The sequence below is a fragment of the Bombina bombina genome, chromosome 2, assembly GCF_027579735.1.
Source record: "Bombina bombina isolate aBomBom1 chromosome 2, aBomBom1.pri, whole genome shotgun sequence".
NCBI lineage: Eukaryota > Metazoa > Chordata > Amphibia > Anura > Bombinatoridae > Bombina > Bombina bombina.
In genome coordinates, this window is record NC_069500.1 from 157,715,599 (window position 1) to 157,742,211 (window position 26,613).

Here is a 26,613-nt window from a genome sequence, read left to right on the forward strand (position 1 = left end):
TTCTGGGGTTATTTTCCACATGGCATAAATTTAGTCACCTAGTAGTGATTTTGGTAGGCCTTACAACTCCGGAGTGGGAGGGGCCTAATTTTGCGCCTCAGATGCGCAGTTAAAATTGAAAGACAGTTCAGGCTGCTTCACATGGAGGGTCCAGCTGCTGATTGAGGGCCTCAAAGAAGCTTTTTTCCCCCAAATCTGATCACTAAGGGCAGGTAGGGCCACAGCAGTAAGCTGTGGCAAGGTGCTGTAGTTATTTAACCGGTTGCTGGCTTTAGGCTGCTCCGGTTTGGGCATTAAGGGGTTAATCGTTCTGAAACTTGCTGTGCAATCATATCAAAGCCTTAGGTACATACTGTGAAAGGATTGGTGCATCTTTCACTGTTTTGTAAAATTGTGTGCTTTTTATTTTTTAAAGGCACAGTAACGTTTTTTTTTTTTTTTTTCAAATTGTGTTTTTTATTTGATTAAAGTGATTCTAAGCCTGTTGGTTTATAATACTAGTCTGTTTAACATGTCTGTCACCAAGGAAAATCCTTGTTCAATATGTTTAGAAGCCATGGTGGAACCCCCTCTCAGAATGTGTCCCACTTGCACTAATATGTCTATACACTTTAAGGATCATATTATTGATCTTAAAGATATGGCCCTAGATGATTTTCAGACTGAAGGTAACGAGAAAAGTCTGTCCACCTCTCCCCATGTGTCACATCCAGTTACGCCCGCTCAGGTGCTGCCTAGTACCTCTAGTGCGTCTGCTCCTTTTACATTACAACAAATAGCGGCAGTCATGGATAATTCCCTTTCAGTTTTCTTATCTAAACTGCCTGTGTTGCCTGCAAAACGTGATGGCTCCATTTTAAGAACAGATTATGAGCATTCTGAAGCTTTGGTAACTTTATCTGATGTACCCTCACAACGTTCTGAAGTGGGGGTGAGGGAATTGATGTCTGAGGGAGAAATTTCTGATTCAGGAAAGGTTTCTCATCAGTCAGATTCAGATACATTGGTTTTTAAATTTAAATTAGAACACCTCCGCATATTGCTCAGGGAGGTATTAGCTACTCTGGATGATTGCGAGCCTTTGGTGGTCCCAGAGAAATTGTGTAAAATGGACAAGTACCTAGAGGTCCCTGTATACACCGATGCGTTTCCGGTCCCTAAGAGGGTTGCGGATATCGTTACTAGGGAGTGGGATAGACCAGGTGTTCCCTTTGTCCCCCCCCCCCCCCCCCCTATTTTTAAGAAAATGTTCCCCATAACTGACCCCATGAGGGACTCGTGGCAGACAGTCCCTAAGGTAGAGGGGGCTGTTTCTTGACTTGCTAAACGCACAACCATACCAATTGAAGACAGTTGTGCTTTTAAAGACCCTATGGATAAAAAGTTAGAGGGTTTACTTAAGAAATTTTTTGTTCAGCAAGGTTTCCTTCTCCAACCTATTGCCTGCATTATTCCTGTAACTACTCGCTCCAGACGGAGACCTCATATGACGAAATTATGGATAGAATTAAGGCTCTAAAGCTGGCTAATTATTTTATCACAGATGCCGCTTTGCAATTAGCTAAGTTAGCGGCGAAGAATTCAGGTTTCGCCATTATGGCGCGGAGAGCGCTTTTGCTCAAGTCCTGGTCAGCCGATTTGTTGTCAAAATCCAAATTATTAAATATTCCTTTCAAGGGAAAGACCCTCTTCGGGCCAGAATTGAAAGAGATTATTTCAGAAATCACTGGGGGAAAGGGCCATGCTCTCCCTTAGGACAAGCCTTTTAAGGCCAAAAACAAAGCTAATTTTCTCTCCTTTCGTAATTTCAGGAGCGGTTCCCCTTCAGCCTCTCCAGCTGCAAAGCCAGAGGGTAACGGTTCACAGCCCAAGGCAACCTGGAAGCCTTACCAGGGCTGGAACAAGGGTAAACAGGCCAAAAAGCCTGCAGCTGACACCAAGACAGCATGAAGGGGTAGCCCCCGATCCGGGAGCGGATCTAGTAGGGGGCAGATTCTCTCTCTTCGCTCAGGCCTGGGCAAGAGACGTCCACGATCCCTGGGCATTAGATATTGTTTCCCAGGGATCTCTTCTAGAATTCAGGGACTCCACTCTAAGGGGAAGGTTCCATATTTTTCGTCTGTCCACAGATCAGACAAAGGTAGAAGCGTTCTTGCGCTGTGTAAAAGATCTACATACAATGGGAGTGATACACCCGGTTCCTATTGCAGAACAAGGACTGGGTTTTTACTCAAGCCTGTTTGTGGTTCCCAAAGAGGTAGGAACTTTCAGACCAATCTTAGATCTCAAATTTCTAAAAAGGTTCCTCAGAGTCCCATCTTTCAAGATGGAGAACATTCGGATAATCTTACTTATGATCCAGGAAGGTCAATATATGACTACAGTGGATCTACAGGATGTGTAACTTCACATTCCTATCCACAAAGATCATCATCAGTTTCTCAGGTTTGCTTTTCTAGACAAGCATTACCAGTTTGTTGCTCTTCTTTTCGGGTCGGCCACTGCTTCCAGAATTTTCACAAAGGTACTAGGGTCCCTCTTAGCAGTTCTAGGACCGCGGGGCATAGCAGTGGCACCTTTCCTAGACAACATCTTAATTCAAGTGCTGTCTTTCCAAAGAGCCAAGTCTCGCATGGAGATTGTATTAACTTTTCGGAGGTCTTTCGGAGGGAAGGTGAACATCCATAGAGAGTTCTCTCTCCCCACTCGCAGGGGTTCCTTTCCTAGGAACTTTGATAGACTCGGTAGACATGAATATATTTCTGACTGAGGTCAGAAAATTAAAGCTCTTAGCTATTTGCCGAGTTCTTCATGCTATTCCTCTGTTCTTCCATGGACGCTGCCGATGAGGCAGGATCTTTTAATACAGGGTCCGTCCAAGCACCCAGATCTATTTTCTTTACGTCTGTCTGATTGGAGATTGAACGCTTAACTCTATCAAAGCGTAGTTTCTCTGGGTCAGTCATAGATACTTTGATTCAGGCTAGTGGGCCTGTCCCCAGGAAAATCTTTCATAAGATATGGCGAAAATATCTTTGTTGGGTTGAATCCAGGGGTCACTCATGGAGTAAGATTAGGATTCCCAGGACGTGGACTTTCCTCCAAGAAGGCTTGGAGAAAGGATTGTCATCTTGACCCTGAAGAAGACAGATATCTGCTCTGTCTATTCTTTTACACAAGTGTCTGGCAGAGGTCCCAGACGTACAGGTGTCTACTCAGGCTTTAGGATTGTCTAGCCTGTTTATAAGACTGTGGCTCCGCCATGGAGTCTAAATCTAGTTCTTTCAGTTCTTCAAGGGTTCCGTTTGAACTGTTACATTCCATAGATATTAAGTTGTTATCTTAGATACCAAAACAAAAATTTTCCATCTCTTCTACTCGAAGAGTCTCAGAGTTATTTGCCTTACAGTGTGCTTCACCTTCCACTGGTGTTCCATGCAGATAAGGTAGTTTTTTACATTACATACCTGTTTTTCTTCATAACAAGAATATTAACCAGGAAATTGTTGTTCCTTCTCTGTATTCGAAGAAGGAACGTCTGTTAAATAATCTTAATATGGTTCGTGCTTTAAAGTTCTACTTACAAGCAACTAAGGAGTTCAGACAAACATCTTCCTCTTGTGTTTATTCTGGTAAGAGGAGAGGTCAGAAAACGACTGTTACCGCTCTTTCCTTTGGCTGAAGAACATCATCCGTTTGGCCTACGAGACTGCTGGCCAGCAGCTTCCTGATACAATTACTGCTAATTCTTCCAGAGCAGTGGCTTCCACATGAGCTTTTAAAAAAACAAAAAAAAAAAACCCAAAGCTTCTGTTAAACAGATTTGTAAGGCAGCGACTTGTTCTTCGCTGCATGCTTTTTTCAAATTTTACATATTTGATACTTTTGCTTCCTTGGAGGCTATTTTTGGGAGAGAGGTTTTACAAGCAGTGGTGCCTTCCATTTAAAGGGTACCTGCCTTGTTCCCTCCCTTCATCCGTGTACTAAAGCTTTGGTATTGGTATCCCACAAGTAATGGATGAAGCTGTGGACTGGATACACCTAGCAAGAGAAAACAGAATTTATGCTTACCTGATAAATTACTTTCTCTTGCGGTGTATCCAATCCACGGCCCGCCCTGGCTTTTAAGTCAGGTAATAATTTTTTTGTTTAAACTACAGTCACCACTGCACCCTTTGGTTTCTCCTTTTTATTCCTAACCTTTGGTCGAATGACTGGGGGTGGAGCTAGAGGGGGAGCTATATCGACAGCTATGCAGTGTGCTCTTTGCCACTTCCTGTAGGGAAGGAGAATATCCCACAAGTAATGGATGAAGCCGTGGACTGGATACACCGCAAGAGAAAGTAATTTCAGGTAAGCATAAATTCTGTTTCTCTTGTTAAGTGTATCCAGTCCACGGATCATCCATTACTTATGGAATATATTCTCCTTCCCAACAGGAAGTTGCAAGAGTCCACCCACAGCAAAGCTGCTATATAGCTCCTCCCCTAACTGCCATATTCAGTCATTCTCTTGCAAGCCTCAACATAGATAGGAGGTCGTGAGAGTCTGTGGTGATTTATACTTAGTTTATTCTTCAATCAAAAGTTTGTTATTTTTAAATGGCACCGGAGTGTGCTGTTTATCTCAGGCAGTATTTGGAAGAAGAATCTGCCTGCGTTTTTTCTATGATCTTAGCAGACGTAACTGAGATCCATTTGCTGTTCTCACACATTCTGAGGAGTGAGGTACTTCAGAGGGGGAATGGCGTGCAGGTTTTCCTGCAGATAAGGTATGTGCAGTAAAATATTTTTCTAGGAATGGAATTAACTAAGAAAATACTGCTGATACCGAAGTAATGTAAGTAAAGCCTTAAATGCAGCGATAGCGACTGATATCAGGCTTATTAATAGATACATACTCTTATAAAAATGTGTTTTAAAACGTTTGCTGGCATGTTTAATCGTTTTTTAACGTACATTGGTGATAACACTGTAATGTTGGTATAGCCTTAAATGCAGTAAAAGCGACTGGTATCAGGCTTATTAATAGAGATGCATACTCTTGTAAAAATGTGTTTTAAAACGTTTGCTGGCATGTTTAATCGTTTTTTAACATATGTTTGGTGATAAAACTTATTGGGGCCTAAGTTTTTCCACATGGCTGGCTTAAATTTTGCATAGAAACAGTTAACTGAAGCTTCCCACTGTTGTAATATGAGTGGGAGGGGCCTAATTTAGCGCTTTTTTTGCGCAGTTAAAATTACAAAATGAATTATCCAGATTCCCTCAGCAGTCCCATGAATACTATAGGACATTTCTAAAGGGCTAAAAAGACTTCCAAAATCGTTTATAGGGAAGGTAATCCACAGCTCTGCTGTGGCAGTTTTGTTGTGTCTGTTTTTAAAAACGTCTGTCGTTTTTTTTATCTGTTTTTTTGCATTAAGGGGTTAATCATCCATTTGCAAGTGGGTGCAATGCTCTGTTACCCTTATTACATGTACTGTAAAAATTTCGTTTGTTTTACTGCCTTTTTTCACTGTTTTTCAAATTTTGACAAAATTTGTTTCTCTTAAAGGCACAGTAACGTTTTATATATTTGCTTGTTAACTTGATTTGAAGTGTTTTCCAAGCTTATTAGTCTCATTATTAGTCTGTTCTAACATGTCTGACATAGAGGAAGCTCTGTGTTCATTATGTTTTAAAGCCATGGTGGAACCCCATCTTAGAATGTGTACCAGATGTACTGATTTCATGTTAAACAATAAAGATCATTTTTTGTCTTTAAAAACATTATCACCAGAGGATTCTGTTGTGGGGGTAGTTATGCCGACTAACTCTCCCCACGTGTCAGACCTTTTGACTCCCGCTTTAGGGACTCACGCTCAAATGGCGCCAAGTACATCAAGGGCACCCATAGCGTTTATTTTACCAGGGGATTCTGTTGAGGGGAAAGTTATGCCGATTAACTCTCCCCACGTGTCAGACCCTTCGACTCCTGCTTCAGGGACTCACGCTCAAATGGCGCCAAGTACATCAAGGGCGTCCATAGCGTTTATTTTACAAGACATGGCAAAGGTGGTGAATAATACTCTGGCAGCAGTATTAGTCAGACTACCTGAAATTAAAGGAAAGCAGATAGCTCTGGGGGTAGATACAGAGCATACAGACGCTTTAAGAACCATGTATGATACTACCTCACAATATGCTTAGTCTGTGGGTGATTTTTTTGACTCAGGGAAGATGATTTAACCTGATTCTGATATTTCTACATTTAAAATTTATGCTTGAGAACCTCCACTTGTTGCTCAGGGAGGCTTTGGCTGCTCTGAATGAATGTGTACAATTGCAGGGCCAGAGAAATTGTGTAGACTGGATAAATAATATGCAGTGCCGGTGTGTACTGATGTTTTTCCAATACCTAAAGAGGTTTACTAAATTTTTTTTTAATAAGGAATGGGATAGACCAGGTGTGCCGTTCTCTTCCCCTCCTATTTTTTAGAAGAATGTTTTCTAATAGTTACCACCACACGGGACTTCTGGCAGACAGTTCCTAAGGTGGAGAGAAGTTTCTACTCTAGCTAAGCGTACCACTACCTCTGGCGAGGACAGTTGTGCTTTTTAGATCCAATGGATAAAAAATGTTTATTCAACAGGGTTTTATCCTGCAGCCCCTTGCATACATTGCTTCTGTCACTGCTGCTGCGGCGTTCTGGGTTGAGTCTCTTGATGAGGCTTTACAGTTAGCGACTCCATTGGATGAATATATTTGACAAGCTTATGCTAGCCAATTCCTTTGTTTTCTGATGCCTTTGTTCATTTGACTAGACTAACGGCTAAGAATTCTGTTTTTTACTATACTGGCGCGCAGAGCGCTATGGCTTATATCATGGTCAGCTGTCGTGACTTTAATAAATAAGCTACTTAACTTCCCTTCAAGGGGCAGACCCTATTCGGGCCTGGTTTGAAGGAGATTATTGCTTATATCACTGGAGGAAAAGGTTATGCCCTTCCTCAGGATAGGAATCAAGGGCCAAAAAGGTCTATTTTTCGTGCCTTTTAAAACTTCAGGGCAGGTGTGGCATCCACTTCCTCTAAGGCAAAACAAGAGGGAATTTTTGCTCAGTCCAAGGCGGTCTGGAGACAATTGGACCTGGAACAAAGATAAGCAGGCCAAGGAGCCTGCTGCTGCCTCTAAGGCAGCATGAAGGAACGGACCCCTATCCGGTAACGGATCCTATAGGGGGCAGACTTTCATTCTTCGCCCGGGCGTGGGCAAGAGATGCCCAGGATCCCTAGGCATTGGAATTTATATCCCAGAGATATCTTCTGGATTTCAAAGATTCCCCCCCCAAAAAAGCGGAGATTTCGCCTTTCACAATTATCTGCAAACCAGATAAAGGAGGCATTCTTACATTGTGTACGAGATCCATCCAGTTCCAAGAGAGGAACAGGGACAGAGTTTTTTACTCAAATCGGTTTGTGGTTCCCAAGGTGAGGGAACCTTCAGACCTATATTGGATCTAAAGATCTTAAACAAATTCCTCAGAATTCCGTCATTTAAGATGGAAATTATTAGTACCATCTTAACTATGATCCAGGAGAGTCAATAGAGGACTACAATGGATTTGAAGGATGCTTATCCTCACATTGTGATGCATAAAGATCACCTTCGTTTTTCAGGTTTGCCTTTCTAGACAGGCATTACCAGTTTGTAGCTCTTTCCTTTGGGATATCTACAGCCCCAAGAATCTTTATGGAGGTTCTGGGGTCGTTTTGGCGGTCCTTAGGCCGCGGGGCATAGAAGTGGCCCCTTAGTTAGACGACATCCTGATGCAGGCGTCAAACATCCCAATTGCCAAGTCTCATACGGACGTAGTACTGGCATTTCTGAGATCACATGGGTGGAAAGTGAACAAGGAAAGAGTTCTCTATCCCCAATCTCAAGGGTTTCCCTCCTAGGGACTCTGATAGATTCTGTAGAAATGAAAATTTACCTGACAGAGTCCAGGTTGTCAAAGTTTCTAAATTTCTGCCGTGTTTTCATCCCATCCGCGCCCTTCGGTGGCTCAGTACATGAATGAAATCGGCTTAATAGGTAGCGGCAAGGGACATAGTTCCGTTTGCACGTCTACATTTCAGACCGCTGCAACTATGCATGCTCAGTCAGAGGAACGGGGATTACACAGATTTGTCCCCCTGTTGAACCTGGACAAAGAGACCAGAGATTCTCTTCTCTGGTGACTATGTCGGGTCCATCTGTCCAAGGGTATGACCTTCCGCAGGTCAGATGGGACAATTGTTACAATGGATGCCAGCCTTTTAGGTTGAGATGCAGTCTGGAACTCCCTGAAGGCTCAGGGATAGTGGACTTAGGAGGAGACCCTCCTTCTAATAAATATTCTGGGAGTGATATTCCATGCTTTTCAGACTTGGCCTCAGTTAGCAACTCTGAGGTACATCATACTCAGTCGGACATTATACACGACTGTGGCTTACATCAGCCATCAAGGGGGAACAGAAGTTCCCTAGTGATGTTAGAAGTCTTACAATAATTCACTGGACAGAGACTCACTCTTGTCTATCAGCTATCCATATCCCAGGTGTTGAGAACTGGGAGGTGGATTTTCTAAGTCGTCAGACTTTTCTTCCGGGGGAGTGGGATTTCCTCCGGAGGTCAAGACCAAGCAGGAGAGGGCTTTGGTGTTTTTGACAGCGCCTGCGTAGCCACGCAGGACCTGGTATGCAGATCTGGTGGACATGTCATCCTTTCCATCACGGTCTCTGCTTCTGAGACAGGTCCCTCTACCTCAGGGTCCTTTCAACCATCTAAATAGAATCAATCTGAGATGGACTGCCTGGAGACTGAACGCTTGATGTTATCAAAGCATGGCTTCTCCGAGTCAGTCATTGATACCTTAATACAGACATGAAAGCCTGTCTCTAGGAAAATTGAACATAGATATGGTGTAAATATCTGATTGTTATGAATCCAAGGGTTACTCATGGAGTAAAGCCTGGATTCCCAGGATATTATCTTTTCTCCAAGATGTTTTTGAGAAAAGGGTTGTCAGCTAATTCCTTAAAAGGGACAGATTTTTACTCCGTCTATTTTTTTGCACCAGCGTCTGGCAGGCATTCTAGACGTTCAGGCATTTGGTCAGGCTTTGGTTAGATCCAAGCCTGTGTTTAAAACTGTTGCTCCACCATGGAGCTTAAACCTGGTTCTTAAGGCTCTTCAAGAAGTTCCGTTTGAACCTTTTTTGTTCCATAGATATCAATCTTTATCTTGGAAAGTTCCTTTTGGGTAGCTATTTCCTCGACTCGTAGAGTCTCCAAGTTATCTGTGTTACAATGTGATTCTCCTTATCTGGTCCTTCGTACGGATAAGGTAGTCCTGCGTACCAACCTGGGTTTTTTCCTAAGGTGGTATCTAACAAGAACATCACTCAAGAGATAGTTGTTCCATGCTTGTATCCTAATCCTTCCTCAAAGAAGGAACGTCTATTACACAATATTGGACGTGGTTTGTGCTTTAAAGTTTTTACTTACAAGTTACTACAGTTTTCATCAAACGTTCACCTTGTTTGTTGTCTATTCTGGACAGAGGAGAGGTCAAAAGACTTCAGCAGCCTCTCTGTCTTTTTGGTTAAAAAGCATAATTCATTTAGCTTATGAGACTGCTGGACAGCAGCCTCCTGAAGGGATTGCAGCTCATTCTACTAGAGCTGTGGTTTTCACTTGGGCCTTTTTTAAATGTGGCTTCTGTTGAACAGATTTACAAGACTGAGTCTTGGTCTGCGCTTCATACTTTTTCAAATTTAACAAATTTGATACCTTGCTTCTTCGGAGGCTATTTTTGGGAGAAAGGTTTTTTTTTTTTTTTTTTTTTTTACAGGCAATGGTAACTTCCGTTTAAGTACCTGCCTTGTCCCTCCCATCATCCGTGTACTTTAGCTTTGGTATTGGTATTCCATAAGTAATGGATGATCCGTGGACTGGATACACTTAACAAGAGAAAACATAATTTATGCTTACCTGATAAATTTATTTCTCTTGTAGTGTATCCAGTCCACGGCCCGCCCTGTCACTTTAAAGCAGGTAATTTTTTCATTTGAACTACAGTCACCACTGCACCCTATGGTTTTTCCTTTCTCTGCATGTTTTCGGTCGAATGACTGAATATGGCAGTTAGGGGAGGAGCTATATAGCAGCTTTGCTGTGGGTGGACTCTTGCAACTTCCTGTTGGGAAGGAGAATATATTCCATAAGTAATGGATGATCCGTGGACTGGATACACTACAAGAGAAATAAATTTATCAGGTAAGCATAAATTATGTTTTTTTAAGGTGGAAGCGGCAGGCTTTAGCCAAGGACTGGATGTGAGGAGTGAAGGAAAGATCTGAGTCAAGTGTGACCCCAAGACATCGGGCGAGCGGGGTAGGGGTAATGATGGAATTATCAACAAATATAGAAATTTTGATGGTGGAGGCATTGGAAGAAGGGGAAAAATAAGGAGTTCAGTTTTGGAGAGATTTAGCTAAGGTAGAGAGAGGACATCCAAGATGAGTTGTGAGAAAGACAGTGACACGGGTTAGTAAGGAAGGAGGTAGGTCTGGTGCAGAGAGGTAGATTTGGGTGTCATCGGCATACAAATGGTATTGAAACCCATGGGACTTTATTAAGGAACCTAGCGACGACATGTAGATTGAGAAGAGAAGGGGACCAAGGAGAGAGCCTTGAGGTACTCCAACAGAAAGTGATAACGGGGCAGAGGATGCTCCGGAGAAGGCTACACTAAATGTACGATTAGTCAGATAGGAAGAGAACCACGAGAGCTGTGTCACAGATGCCGAAGGATTGGAGGGTTTGGAGCAGAAGAGGGTGTTCAACAGTGTCAGTCTGCAGACAGATCAAGGAGGATAAGCAGAGAGAAGTGGCCTTTGGATTTTGCTGCAAGTAGGTCATTGGTAACCTTGACAATTGCTGTCTCTGTAGAGTGATGGGAACGAAATCCAGATTGCAGTGGGTCAAGAAGAGAGTTTAGTGTAAGGAAATGGGAAAGACGTGCGTAAACTAGCTTTTCGAGGAGCTTTGAGGCAAGAGGGAGTAGGGAAATAGGGCGGTAATTTGGAAGGGGAGGTTGGATCAAGGGAAGGTGTTTGAGGATAGGTGTGTGACCAGTGCATGTTTTAGAGATGAGGGAAATATACCAGTGCTGAGGGAGAGGTTGAAAATGTGTGAGTATGGGGGGTGAGGGTAGAAGAGAGGGAGGGATATTTGGGGGACTTGTGTTCACTAGGGCTGAGGGAAGATAAATTCTTAATGGGAAGTGATATGTTTTCATTTAGAGGCTAAGCTGCTGTCCAGCAAGCGGTAGCCCTATCTGCCCCCAGACTTCACTTATAGTCAGTTTGCTCCCGGTGGCTTATTTGTTTTTAACTTTCATAATGGCGACCGGGAGTTTAGTATTGTAACGCCCATGATGGGCGGAGCTACGTGTGGCTCCAATTTCGGCTGCGCACTTCTTCTCCACTTCCGAGTTTAGGCAACGTAAGGAGGAGTTTTCTGTTTACAATGTACTTAGCGTTTTTCCCGCTTCAGAGGCCGGACAACGTATACAATTACATTCCGGACCTCTTCGTTTTGTAAGGGCTTTGTTTTTACAAAATAGTTTTTTTAATAAAGAAGCAGTAATGTTCAGATGGGTACCTCAGCAGGATTTGCTGAGGTGTTGACAGGTTGGGCAGTAACTGCATGCTAAGTTACCTTCCTGCAGCACCTAAAAATAAAAAATGGTGTTTTAACATTTAAAGGAACAGTAACGTTTTTCAGATAGATACCTCAGCAGGGTATGCTGAGGTGTTGACATGCTAAGTTACCTTCCTGCTGCACATAAAAATAAAAAATTGCTTTAAAATTTAAAGAAACTAAAATTATGTGATTTTTTTCTTCTGAAAATTTAAACTGTTTTCTTGATTATCTCATCCTGTAGACAGGATGGACCAAGAGGTTCTCTTGTCTTGAGCTTTATTCAAGATTGTAGACAATATAATGGTACCTTCAATCCTTTGTTTTCTCATCTATTGTGAGAATTTTTTTATAAAGATAGACTTCTCCTTCTAAGGCTCATGCTGTTTTGGAGCCTATTGTCAAGGGTCAAGCTATGCCAAAAATTTCTCCAGTACCACAAAATTTATAGCCCACATGCAGTGCCCGCTGGTTCCTTTCACTCTCTATTTGGAGGTACCTTGCATTTCAAACATTATCTGTTTTTCCCACTCTGTAGGAAAAGTGCAAGAGGATATATTTTCAATCAGTTACGTGTGATTGTTTAGTAGCTATTGCAAAGATTTTTTCCATGTAACCTGACAGAGGAAGTTACTTCGGAAGTTTGAGGGAATTCTTGAACTCAGATGGGGTAGTTCCCCTATCTGATTCAAAGGTTGTTTTTCTTTCAGTTGTAGCTTGATTACTTCTATTGACTGCTTAAAGAGGTTTTTGACTACCATGGGCGACTGTCTCTACCGGCGTAGTATATCCTAGAGAGTCCTGTTACGTATGCTAATATTGTGACGTGCCCTTCATGGTGGATGTATTTCCTATACCAGATAGGGCTATAAGGATATTTACCCAGGAATCAAAGAATCTAGTTATTACCTTTTTCTCCTTTCCTAGATTAAATAGGATGTTTTATATAGTAGACTCTATAACAGAGTCTTTGCAGTAGGGAGATCCTGTTCCCATAGTGGATAGTAGTCATTTTGGAACTGATGCAGGAATAGAACCCTATGAGTTTGAGGTTTTAAATGGATAACCTGCGGTTGGTAGGGCTATTGTCTCCAGTGCGGCGGAGTACTGGTTTGATGTCTTTGTTTCTTTTGGACAGACACTCTTCCCTTCAAATGAAAAGTGTAAAGGCTTTTAAGTGAGTGATGGGCAATAGGATTCAGGCTTTACCATACTGACCCGCAGAGCATTATGGTTAAGATCTTGGTCTGCGGTTGTTTCATATACAGAATAACAAATAAGCAAGAGTATGTTGGAGATAATTTCAGCTCTTCCAAGTTTTCTGGGAAAATACTTTCCCTCCTTCAACCAAGCAGGAGCAGTCTAAGCCTGCTGGTAACCCCAGCCAGGCTTAGAATAGGGGAAACAGCCCACAATTTCTGCTGTTAAATCAAGGACAGCATGAGGGGTGTGTGCCTGATTCGTAAAGGAGCAGGTTTTTTCCTTCCATCAAGCTTGGGGTTTGTGATTTCAGATCACTTGGGAATTTTGTGTCCCTGAAATACAAATTGTAGTTCAAGTCTTTTTCTTAGGTGCAGGTTTCTGTTTTCAAGATTGTAGACAAACCAGACAGGAGGAGAGGCGTCCTTGCACTACATAGGAGACCTCTCCGACCTGGGAGTGATGATTCCTCTTCCAATTAGAACCAGGGTCTGGATTCGGTCCAGGAAGGTCAATTTATTGACAATGGTGGATTTGAGGACGCGTTCTTCCATCTTCCTATTCGCTGGAATCATTTCAGGTTTCTTCAAATTCACCCCCTGGTGCTGGTATCATCACTAGTCCAGGCGCCATTCTTCCAACAAGCAAGTTTCCACACGGACATGGTATTATCCTTCCTGAGATCTCAGGGATAAAAGGTACATTTAGGAAAGAGTTCCTTGGTCCCAAGTGCAAGGGTTTCTTTCTTGGGGAAAAAATATGAAGATATTTCTGACGGTAGTTGGGAAATCAAAGATTTTCTATACTCGAATAGTCCTTCAGTCCACTCCTCGGCCGTCAGTGGTCCAGTGCATGGAGGTAATCGGGCTGATGGTGACGGCAATAGACATCATCCCGTTTGCTCGGTTACACCTCAAACCTCTGTAGTCAAACATGCTCATTCAATGGGACGGAGATTTTTCAGACTTGTCTCCTCGAATAACTCTGGAGTAGGAGACAAGGGATTTTCTTCAATGGTGGTGGTCTCTGGCTCATCTATCCCAGGGAACCTGCTTTTGCAGACCATCTCGGGTGATTGCGACAACAGATGCCAGTCTTCTCGTGTGGGGAGCTGTCTGGGGCTCAGGGTGTTTGGACTCAGTCGGTTCTTCCTAAAACATCCTGGAACTGCGAACGATCTTCAATGCTCTTCTGGACTGGCTCCAGTTAGCCTCGGTCCAGTTTGTTAGGTTCCAGTCGGACAACATACCTTCAGTGGCTTACGTCACTCATCAGGGAGGAACGAGGAGTTCCTTAGCGATGACAGAGGTTTCCAAGATAGTTCAGTGGGCGGAGGCCCATTCTTGCTACCTGTCGGCAATCCACACCCTAGGGGGCCTGATTCTCGAGGGAGTCAGACGGAATTAGATGATCTGGCAGAATGCCAAGTTCCCGAGATACGAGGCAGGGTTCAGGGATCCCTGGGAGGAACTGACAGATGCTCTGGCGGTTCCTTGGTTTTTCAGTATAGCATTCCTGTCCCCTCTGTTTGCGCTTCTTCCTCGGGTCATTACTTGAATCAAGCAAGAGAGAGCATCGCTGATCCAGCCCCTGCATGGTTTCGCAGGATTTGGTGTGCAGATCTGGTGGACATGTCTTCTCTGCCACCTTGGAGACTTTTGTTGAGAGAAGGACCTTCTACTTCAAGGGTCCTTCTAAATTTAGTTTCTCTGAAGCTGTCTGGAGATTGAACGCTTAATTCTATCCAAGCAAGGTTTTTCTGACTCGGTCATAGAGACCATGATTCAGGCTCGTAAGCCTGTAACTATAAAGATTTACCCTAGAATATGGCTTAAATATCTTTATTGGTATGACTCCAAGGGCGAATCATGGAGTAGAGTTAGGATTCATATATTTTTGTGTCTTCTCCAAGATTGGAGAAAGGTTTATCGATAAGTTCCCTAAAGGGTAAAATCTCGGCTTTGTCTATTTTATTTCACAAGCGTCTGGCGTATGATCTAGATGTACAATCATTTGTCAGGCCTGTGTACAGATCGGTTGCTCCTCCATGGAGTCTGAATCTAGTTCTTAAGGTTGTACAAGGGGCTCCATTTCAACCTATGCATTCCATAGATATTGAGTTATTTTGGAAAGATTTATTTCTTGTTGCTATTTCCTCTGCTTTGTAGAGTGTCGGAGTTCTCAGCATTGCAGTATGAGTCTCCTTACCTTATTTTCCATTCAGATAAGGTAGTTTTATGTACTACATTAGGCTTTTTTCCTACGGTTACTTCCGATCGGAACATTAATCAGGAGATTGTTGTTCTTTCATTGTGTCCTAATCCTTTTTCTCAGAAGGAACGACTCTGTCCAATCTGGACGTGGTCCGTGCTTTAAAGTCTTCTCCTGCAGACGACTGAGAATTTTCGTCAGTTTTTTTTCTTTGTGGTTTTCTCAGGAAAACGTAAGGGACAGAAGGCTACGGCTACTTCTCTTCTTTTTGACTGAAGAGTATATCCAGTGAGGTAGCTCCGTTGATGTGCCCTGGCTACAAAGCCTGTCCAGTGGTCCTGGCTGGGCCGACTCGGCCCTTCATCCTTCTGAGGTCGATAAGATGAGTACCATTACATACGTTTTGCATATGAGACTGCTGGACCGCAGTCTCCAGAAAGAGTTACGGCTCATTCCACGAGGGCTGTTGCTTCCTCATGGGCATTTAAAAATGATGCTTCTGTTGAACAGATTTGCAAGACTGCAACTTGGTCGTCTCTTCACACTTTTTCCAAATTTTCCAAATTTGATACTTTTGCTTCTTCTGAGGCTGTTTTTGGGAGAAAGGTTCTTCAAGCAGTGGTGCCTTCCGTTTAGGTTCCTGTCTTGTCCCCTTTCATCCGTGTCCTGTAGCTTTGGTATTGTATCCCACAAGTAAGGGTGAAATCCGTGGACTCGTCATATCTTGTAAAAGAAAAGGAAATTAATGCTTACCTGATAAATTATTTATTTTTTTTACAATAGGACGAGTCCACAGCCCACCCTGTCATTTCTAAGACAGGTATTTATTTTTTGTTAAACTTCAGTCACCTCTGCACCTTTCGCTTTTCCTTTCTCTTCCTAACTTCAGTCGAATGACTGGAGGGGGAGGGGAAGGGAGGAGCTATATATACAGCTCTGCTGTGGTGCTCTTTGCCACTTCCTGCTAGCAGGAGGTTAAATCCCACAAGTAAGGTTGAAATCCGTGGACTCGTCATATCGTAAAAGAAATAAATTTATCAGGTAAGCATAAATTTCTTTTTTCAATTTTATCTGCCATTGTACATGATATATTGTTTGCTTGCTCTCTCAAGGATGATTTCCTGTACATTCCTTTGTGTTAATCACCAGATTGTATTCCTGTGTTGTGCCTATTGTATACCCTGTGCATATTTGGAGGTTTTGTTTAAAGGGACAGTCGACTCCAAAAAATTTTGTTTAAAAAGATAATCCCTTTAGTACCCATTCCCGAGTTTTGCACAACCAACATGGTTATATTAATATACTTTTTACCTCTGTGATTACCTTGTATCTAAACCTCTTCTGACAGCCCCCTGATCACATGACTATTATCTATTGACTTGCATTTTAGCCTATTAGTGCTGTCAGCCACAACTCGACAGGAAAGAACACATTTTTATCTATATGGTCCACATCAACTAGCAGTCTCCTGTTGTGAAAAGCAAATAAAAAAGCATGTGTTAAGAGGCTGTCTTTAGTGGCTTAGAAACAGGCATAGATTTAGAAGTTTAAAAGTTATATAGTATATTAATATAACAATGTTGGTTGTGCAAAGCTGGGAAATGGGTAGTAAAGATGTTTTTTTTTTTTTTTTTTTTTTTTGCCTATTTGAGCAATAACAAATTTGGTGTTTGTCCCTTTACGGTAGAATGGTTATTTCACTGCGCTTATATAAAGAGCATTCTTTTTTTTCTTTTTTTCTTAACCTGTTACTTTGTGCAGACAATTTGTGTGCGGGCTTTTCCTATAGACAGTTGACATCATTTTTGCTGCTGAGCCAGAATCAGCACTGCAGGAGAACATGCATATCTGTCATCTTATCTCCCTGCTGGAGTGGGTTAATCAAGATTTGACACTTTTGTGAATGTTGCCTTTTAGTCTGGGGTTGCTACCTTTTTGTTTCCAGTAAAGGGGTCGATCAGTCTTTTAGAAAATATAAGTTTTTCAACAAAAAACACTATTAGTCTCTGGGGATTTTTTGCACATATATAATGTGAGGGTCACTTTAATTCATTAAACTTTATAAAGACGCTTATTTTTTAAATTACCTTTGCGTTGTAAACATAACGCTGATCCTCCGTCTGCAGCTCTTGCTTTTATTCGCATATCGATGAGGAATCTGGCTTCCTCCAATCGTTGCATGTCTCCCGAGTTGGATGCCAAAGGGGGCATGTAACGATTGGAAGAAGCCGGATTAGTCATTGATCTGCTAAAGAAAGCAGGAGCTGCAGGTTGAGGATTGGCGTTATGTTTACCTTAATGCAAAGGTATTTTAAAAAATAATTGTCTTCGTTTAATTACATGAAAGTGCCCCTGTTTTTATAGTATTTTTTAGATACCGGGCACTTATTCATTAAACTTTACACTCAGTTTAAGAGAAATTACAAATTTTTATGTTTCTTCAGGCATAGATTAAATTAAATAGTCGCTCTTTTCTTCTCATGGAATTTTAAAGTAACTTCTGCATGTTTTGTGTTTGGGGGAAGATGTTGCATTTTAATAAATAATTTTATTTTCTGCCTTCAGATTCAACACACAGGCCTCATCGAACAGTGTTCACTCGAGCCATAGAGGCATGTGATCTCCACTGGCAAGATAGCCACTTGCAGCACATTATTAGCAGTGACCTTTATACCAACTACTGTTACCATGACGACACTGAAAACTCACTCTTTGACTCTCGAGGGTGGCCCCTCTGGCATGGTAAGTTGTATGACCTTAAACATGTATCCTTGACGTAATGTTTATTTCAGATTTCGGTTTAGATATGTTTGGAGAAATGAGTGCCTGAAATGCTTTTACAAAAGCTCTTACTGACCTTGTAAGAGCTGAAGAAATGATGAAAACATTTGGAATGCAACACTGATATATATAATTTTTTTCTCCATTTTTTTTTTCTTTTTAAGAGCATGTTCCAACAGCTTGTGCTAGGGTTGATGCACTAAGGTCACATGGTTACCCAAGAGAAGCTCTCAGACTAGCAATTGCCATTGTCAATACACTAAGGCGACAGCAGCAAAAACGAATGGATATTTTTCGGATTCAGAAGAAAGGTAAATACTTTTTTCTCCACTTAATAGTGCAAGCAGTTGTTGCATTATTGTGTGTGTATATCTATATATCCATATATATATATATATATATATATACACACACACACACACTCAATTTCCTTTATCCTTATAAAGAATAGACGCTGCACTCATCGGTCTTAAAAAGAATGTTTAATTTACATCACATAAACATGACAAATACCCCCAGACGTTTCGGTACCGGACTGGTACCATTCTCAGTGGGTAATCCAAGCTATGTCTCAAGCTTTCACAAGCAGACACAAATACCCACCCCTATTTACACCAACCGTGCTCGTCATTTCTGGTCCGGCTGGGCCAATGTAGTGTCACCACATCACTATTGGTATACGCCTACAGGCAATTCTCGGGCACATGGCTAATTAGCATAGCCTCTCCCTGTATGACGTGTTTCACCGCAGTAGCAGTTTTGTTTGTAGCGAAAACTCACATCGACACAGACGTTCCCAGAACCTACCACCCAGTGACTAAGAAAACTAACATTTTATTAAAACATACAAAACGGCTTAGCCCTTCCTGAAAATCAAGAATAGGCTTGACAATCATAAAAATATAATTGATTAAACAGTGGTGTTTGATTCCTCCTTCATGCTCATCGGAGTATGGTAAAAACATTTATAGGCGGATTAGTATATTCCTCGATTTTATCCATATTAGGGCATTATTTGGTCTCTGTAATATACATTCCCTTAGGTAGCAAGAATCCTTAAATTTATCTATGCCAGATGAGACCCAGACCGAACAGTCCTAGAATAATCCAGCTATAGAAACACATGTAATCCAATTGTGTATTCAAATCCATTGCGCCTCAATCTGCATTAATTTTTTGTGCATATCACCACCTCTAATCAGTGGTGGCACATAGTCAACATGGTTCTGAGGCTAGCAGCAGTGTGTCCCCCTTGCATGAAATGCCTAGCCACAGGCTGATCCGATGTTTGCTTCTCAATTGCTCCCCTTATGGAAAGGCGATGATTAGCCATCCTCTCCCTGAATGAGGTAGAGGTTTTGCCTACAAGAGACGAGAACATGGGCATGTCAAGGTATAAATCACAAAATTGCTGGTACATGATGATCTGTGATATATTCTGTATCTTTTTCCTGTGCGAGGATGATGAAACTGAGACCCCGTAAACATGCTGTTACATGTGGTATAGTCCTCGCATTTATAACATCCCAACTGAAATTTAATTAATTTGTGGTATCCTTCTCCATGTTCTTGTTGAAGTATTATTTGATCATGTTGTGACACTTTCTCATATGTTATATTAATGTCCAATGATCTGTAGCCCCTCTCTTTAAGCTTTGTCTTCATATCTTCTTCTTGTCTCTCTGGTACTATCAAGTGTATTACGTGCTACTCGCATGAGCTGTGAGATTATACTCTTCTTCTGATGTTCAGGGTGAAAACTAGTAGATAAGAGCAGGGAGTTTTCATCTGTTTGGAGTATAACGAAGTAGCAAATCTAAAACCTTCCTCACAAACATGCTTTGTGATATTGAGATCCAAGAATGATATGGTGTCAGTACTGTATTCATATTTAAAACGTATGGTTGACTCCAAGTTAAGGGTATCAATCCAGTTCACCAATGAATCCACTGAACCCCTCCAAACCAAAAACACATCGTCTATATACCCAACATAAAATTTTGTTAGGAATAGACGAGGTTTTCATTTTGAAGGTTTCATACCAAAGCATGTATAGGTTGGCATATGCGGGAGCCATGCTCGGACCCATAGCAGTTCCTGCTCTTTGTAGAAAGAATTCCTTCTCAAATTTAAAATAATTATTTTCCAAACAGAAAGTTAGTAGTTCAAGCAGGAACTCTATGGGGGGGTTCCGCATATGCCAATGATACACTCAACATTGACCTGACAGCCTGCACCCCCCCCCCTACATAAGGGATTATGGTGTAAAGGCTGTCAATGTCCATGGTCACGAATAAATCTCCATGTTCTAACCACTTAATTTCAACCAGTCTTCTAATCAGAGAGGATGAGTCCAATAAGTGAGAAAAGGATTCCTTGACAACAGGCTGAAGATAATTGATAAATTCCGCAACCTGGGAACATAATGAATTTCTGGCAGAAACAATAGGTCTACCAGGGGGATTTATCAGTGTCTTATGCATCTTGGGGAGTAGATATAATACTGGTGTAACGGGAAAGGAGACACGCATGTAACCGTGCTTGTTATTGTTTATCATGGCTGCGTCAAAACCACACTTCAAAATATGGTCCACTGATTTTTTTTAAAGGACATAGTGGGATTACCCCTTAATTTAATATACGTGGCGACATCAGAAAGCTTGTCTCTAAGCTTCCTTTCGATAATCAGAATAATTCTGTATCACTATGGACTCACCCTTGTTTGCTGCATGTATAATGAGGTATCATCCTTGAGACTCTGTAAGGCTGCTTTCTCTGTTTTTAGTGAGGTTTGAAGAATATTTCTTGGGTTTTGCTTGTTCACAAGTACTAGTAACCATCCGTGTGAAACTTCGGATGGAGGGATTAGAGTTGGCAGGGTCAGAATTGCTCTGAGCTTTAAATTTGCTGGACAAGATCTGTGGTTTATCTGAGTACACTAACCCACAGTGGGACTTAATTCCTTTATATATTACTGCAATATAAGGTTTGAGTTTCAAGATGGAAACTTCTGGATCCACATAGTAGAGTAAGGACTCTGACAGCAGTAGTTTCTTGGATTTGAACATAAAAAGAACAGAGAATAAAATAGAAACATCCACTTATAGGAAATTAACAGCAGGAAATACTCCTATCTCAAAATCTAATTACATTCCATATGGCCAATATTTACGTCTAAAAAGGAACTGTTCAGATGATAATAAATTTAAATCAGAGGCTAGCGAATTAAAGGAGAAATTTAAAGAGTCTCCAAATAACGTTTTAATAAGAGCATATAATAGATCAAAAGGAAAAAAGAGAAACGAACTGTTATATGGTAGCAAAGTAAACACAAATACTATTTGGTTTGTAATCAATTATCAAAACTAAATGGAAAGAAATGAGGCAAATTCTACAGAAACATTGGCATATCCTACAAGCAGAACCACAAATAGCAGAAATAGTAGGCACAGGACCCTCTAACTCCAAGGAGAGCACAAAGTCTGAGAGACAATTTGGTAAGGAGTCATTTTAACTCCAAACCAAAACTAACATGGCTCGATAAATGGAGAGTAAGAAATGGGAACTATAATTGTAGCCAAAATATGGCAACTGACAATGGCTTTAATGACAAATATTTAACCAAACATAAAGTAAGACCACATATCATGTGGCAGTGAAGGAGTAGTCTGTTATTTTGCGATTGCCCAATGTACTATATAGGTAAAACCTATAGGGAGTTAAGGGAACAAATCAAAGAACATAGGAGATATTAAAAACAATAATACAAAATACAGTGCAATAGCAAGACATTTCTTAGAGTTCCATAATAGTAATAAAACACTACTACGATTTAGAGGCCTAGAAGCTGTTAATATGCAAGGGAGGGGGTGTAGAAACTTGGATCAGAGATTACTCCAAGTAGAATGCAAATTGATTTTCAATCTTAAAGCGTTAAAACACCTAGGATTAAATGAGGAAATTAACTTTGCCTCTTTTCTGTAAATCCAAAAATATAAAGTTAGTTAGGATCCTGATGTACGTCTAGACTAAAGTATACTTAAATTTATCAACCAATATTTCGAAGAATTTAAAATGAGCTTAAAATATTTAGTCATTTCATTTTGAAGATTTTGCTTTCCAATTCTCTATAAAAACAACAAACAAAATTTATAAGTATTGGGATCTAGGAACTATTAATGTAATAATCCTCTAGGGTATCTTTTCCAAAATGGTTCAATCTTCGCTTTCAAATGTAGGGAAATACAATTCAAAATATAACATACGAATTGCAACTTAAACTGTGCAGCCTATAGTCATGATCTGTTATATGTGGAGAAATATAGAAATGCAAGAAAGGAACAAATGTTTATACAAATTGTAATTTAAGTCGGCGAGTGCTTTTGTTTCCTTTTGGATTAACCTTTAGTATGTGGATATATATAAAAATATAACTGAAAAGAAAGAAACATTGCAACATTTAGCAACTAAAGTTTTGATACAATTTCAACCCGGGACTAAAGAAAAGTAAGAGAGGAGGAGTTTTAAGGCAGATTTAAATCACATGGAATCTGTAACAAATCACAAGAAGGCGTGGGTAAAAACTAAGTGCCTAAATGAAACGGAACACAAAGTCGGTAAATGTATGGAAATAATTTTGGGATAGCACCTAACATAATATTCCTATATATTAATTGGGACTTTTCTGTTGGTTTTGATATTTTGTTGCCATAGGTCTTACAAAATGTAATATATTATTTTTAAGTGATATAAAGCAATATTCTATCCGCAACCTGATTCACTGAGCGTTTCTTCCAACCTTGTTAAATTATATTAGAAAAAATACTTTGTGCTAGGATAGGAGCCACTAATATTCTTTATAACCTTTGCAAGGACTCATTTATGTTCACAGATGAGGATGCTGAGCGGATTAGTGTTGTTGCGGACTTACATGAGCTGAGAGGGGAGGTACCCTTGGATGTATATCACAAGTTATTAAATTTACAGAAGAGGCAGGTAGATCTACATACTGTATACTTATCCAACTGCCACAAGAATAAGCACATACTGAGAGCCTTTCAAATTAAAAATATTCCCACTATAGGGAGATCAAATCCTGATTTTTGTAGAAAGTGGTGTTCAATTTTAAGTAAGTGCTCGTATGACCTTATCTTGTTGGTGGTTGAGGAATCTAATAGGTTGTTTAATTTAATTAAGATTGAAATTAATGAAGTGAAAAAACAAAGTTATCATTGGTTAATGACTCTAGTGAAAATTGAATAAAAAAACTTGACAGATTACTAAATACCACAATGATTTACTTTCATTTATAAACAACAAATTGGTCACGGTGGAAGCGGACTACTGTGAAAGAGGATTTACAGGTGACTCTATGGAAAAGATGATTCTAATTTTCAATACAGATGCAGAAGACAGTTTAAAAACAGATGTAACATTGAGACGGTTGATAGTAGTGGTGGGGGTACATCAGAGGGTTACAATGAGACCCGTAGAGGGGCTAGTGGTACAGAACTCCCTTTAGGGGGAATTACAAAAAGTTCGGCCAACAACCCCCCCTACCTTCTACAAAAGGAAATGATGGAGGAAATATGTCAGAAGGGGAGGATACAAAGAAAAAAAAAAAAACTGAAATAGATATTGTCTCTAATCTCAGTGATTGCCCTAACCTAAGTGATAATGAGAGGAGGTTGCTGAATAAAGGTAGGTCTTTAGTCCCTACTCCCAAATTTGATAAATTCCACATTAATGTGGATATGTATAAATTGCAGAGGCAACTCAGAATAAGGGATTGTTTTTAAGGACAAACCACAGACCTTGTCCAGCAAATTTATACCTCCAAGCAATTTTGACCCTGCCAACTCTAATCCCTCCATCCGAAGTTTCACACAGATGGTTACTAGTACTTGTGAACAAACAAACCCGAGAAATATTCTTCAAACCTCACTAAAACAGAGAAAACAGCCTTACAGAGTCTCAAGGATGATACCTCTATCATTATACATGCAGCAGACAAGGGTGGGTCCATAGTGATACAGAATTATACTGATTACCTAAAGGAAGCTTATAGACAGCTTTCTGATGTTCACCACGTATATTAAATGAAGGGGTAATCCCACTATGTCCTTTAAAAAAAATCATTGGACCATATTTTGAAGTTTGGTTTTGACGCATGCATGATAAACGATAATGAGCATGGTTGCATGAGTGTCTTCTTTCCCGTAACACCGGTATTATATCTACTCCCTAAGACACTGATAAATCCCCCTTGTAGAGCTATTGTTTCTGCCAGGGGTTCATTATGTTCCCAAGTTGCAGAATTTATCGATTATCATCTTCAGCCTGTTGTCAAGGAATCATTTTCTCACTTATTGGACTCACCCTCTCCGATTAGAAGACTGGTTGACATTGAGTGGTTAGAACATGGAGATTTATTCGTGACCATGGAAGTTGACAGCCTTTACACCGTAATCCCTCATGTAGGGGGGGTGCAGGCTGTCAAGTTAATGTTGAGTGTATCGTTGGCATATCCGGGCACCCCCATAGCGTTCCTGCTTGAACTACTAACTTTCTGTTTGGAAAATAATTTTCTCTTGCTAAGTGTATCCAGTCCACGGATCATCAATTACTTGTGGGATATTCTCCTTCCCAACAGGAAGTTGCAAGAGGATCACCCACAGCAGAGCTGCTATATAGCTCCTCCCCTCAATGCCATACCCAGTCATTCTCTTGCAACTCTCAACAAAGATGGACGTAGTAAGAGGAGAGTGGTGTATTATAGTTAGTTTTTTAACTTCAATCAAAAGTTTGTTGGTACCGGAGTGTACGGTTTCATCTCAGGCAGCATTAGAAGAAGATTCTGCCTGTGATTTCTATGATCTTAGCATAAGTAACTAAGATCCACTGCCGTTCTCACATATTCTGAGGAGTGAGGTAACTTCAGAGGGGGAATGGCGTGCAGGTTTTCCTGCAATAAGGTATGTGCAGTTAATATATTTCTAGGGATGGAATTTGCTAGAAAAATGCTGCTGATACCGGATTAATGTAAGTTAAGCCTTAAATGCAGTGATAGCGACTGGTATCAGGCTTATTAACAGATACATACTCTTATAAAAGTGTAATATAAAACGTTTGCTGGCATGTTAATCGTTTTTATATATGTTTGGTGACAAAACTTATTGGGGCCTAGTTTTTTTCCACATGGCTGGCTTGATTTTTGCCTAGAAACAGTTTCCTGAAGCTTTCCACTGTTGCAATATGAGTGGGAAGGGCCTATTTTAGTGCTTTTCTGTGCAGATAAAAATACTGACAGAGACGTTCAGCTTCCCTCTGCATGATACAGGACATCTCTGAAGGGCTCAAAAGGCTTCAAAGTCGTGTTTGAGGAGGGTAACAATCACAGTAGACTGTGGCAGTTGTTGTGACTGTTTAAAAAACATTGTCATTTATTATTCTGTTTTTGTTATTAAGGGGTTAATCATCCATTTGCAAGTGGGTGCAATGCTCTGCTGACTTGTTACATACACTGTAAAAATTTTGTTAGTGTAACTGCCTTTTTTCACTGTTATTTCAAATTTTGTCAAAATTTGTTTCTCTTAAAGGCACAGTAACGTTTTTTATATTGCTTGTTAACTTGCTTTAAAGTGTTTTCCAAGCTTGCTAGTCTCATTGCTAGTCTGTACATACATGTCTGAAACAGAGGATACTTGTTATGTTTAAAAGCCATGGTGGAGCCCCATAGGAGAATGTGTACTAAATGTATTGATTTCACCTTAAACAGTAAAGATCAGTCTTTATCTATAAAAGAATTGTCACCAGAGGGGTCTGTCGAGGGGGAAGTTATGCCGACTAACTCTCCCCACGTGTCGGACCCTTCGCCTCCCGCTCAAGGGACGCACGCTAATATGGCGCCAAGTACATCAGGGACGCCCATAGCGATTACTTTGCAGGACATGGCTGCAATCATGAATAATACCCTGTCAGAGGTATTATCCAGATTGCCTGAATTGAGAGGCAAGCGCGATAGCTCTGGGGTTAGACGAGATACAGAGCGCGTAGATGCTGTAAGAGCCATGTCTGATGCTGCGTCACAATATGCAGAACCTGAGGACGGAGAGCTTCAGTCTGTGGGTGACGTCTCTGAATCGGGGAGACCTGATTCAGAGATTTCTAATTTTAAATTTAAGCTTGAGAACCTCCGTGTATTGCTTGGGGAGGTATTAGCTGCTCTGAATGACTGTGACACAATTGCAGTGCCAGAGAAATTGTGTAGGCTGGATAAATACTATGCAGTGCCGGTGAGTACTGATGTTTTTCCAATACCTAAAAGGCTTACAGAAATTATTAGTAAGGAGTGGGATAGGCCCGGTGTGCCCTTTTCCCCACCTCCTATATTTAGAAAAATGTTTTCAATAGATGCCACTACACTGGACTTATGGCAGACTGTCCCTAAGGTGGAGGGAGCAGTTTCTACTTTAGCAAAGCATACCACTATCCCGGTTGAGGACAGTTGTGCTTTTTCAGATCCAATGGATAAAAAATTAGAGGGTTACCTTAAGAAAATGTTTATTCAACAAGGTTTTATTTAACAGCCCCTTGCATGCATTGCGCCTGTCACTGCTGCGGCGGCATTCTGGTTTGAGGCCCTGGAAGAGGCCATCCATACAGCTCCATTGACTGAAATTGTTGACAAGCT

The 26,613-nt window shown here is 40.9% G+C and overlaps 1 protein-coding gene across 1 annotated transcript in view; it reads left to right on the forward strand.

Moving 5' to 3' along the window:
- ZSWIM6 (zinc finger SWIM-type containing 6) overlaps window positions 1-26,613 on the forward strand; it is a 270,005-nt gene that overhangs the window by 179,255 nt on the left and 64,137 nt on the right. Inside the window, exons 6-7 of the mRNA XM_053701315.1 lie at window positions 17,706-17,882; window positions 18,086-18,232. Of these exons, the coding sequence (XP_053557290.1) occupies window positions 17,706-17,882; window positions 18,086-18,232 (324 nt within the window). The remainder of the gene's footprint in view (window positions 1-17,705; window positions 17,883-18,085; window positions 18,233-26,613) is intronic.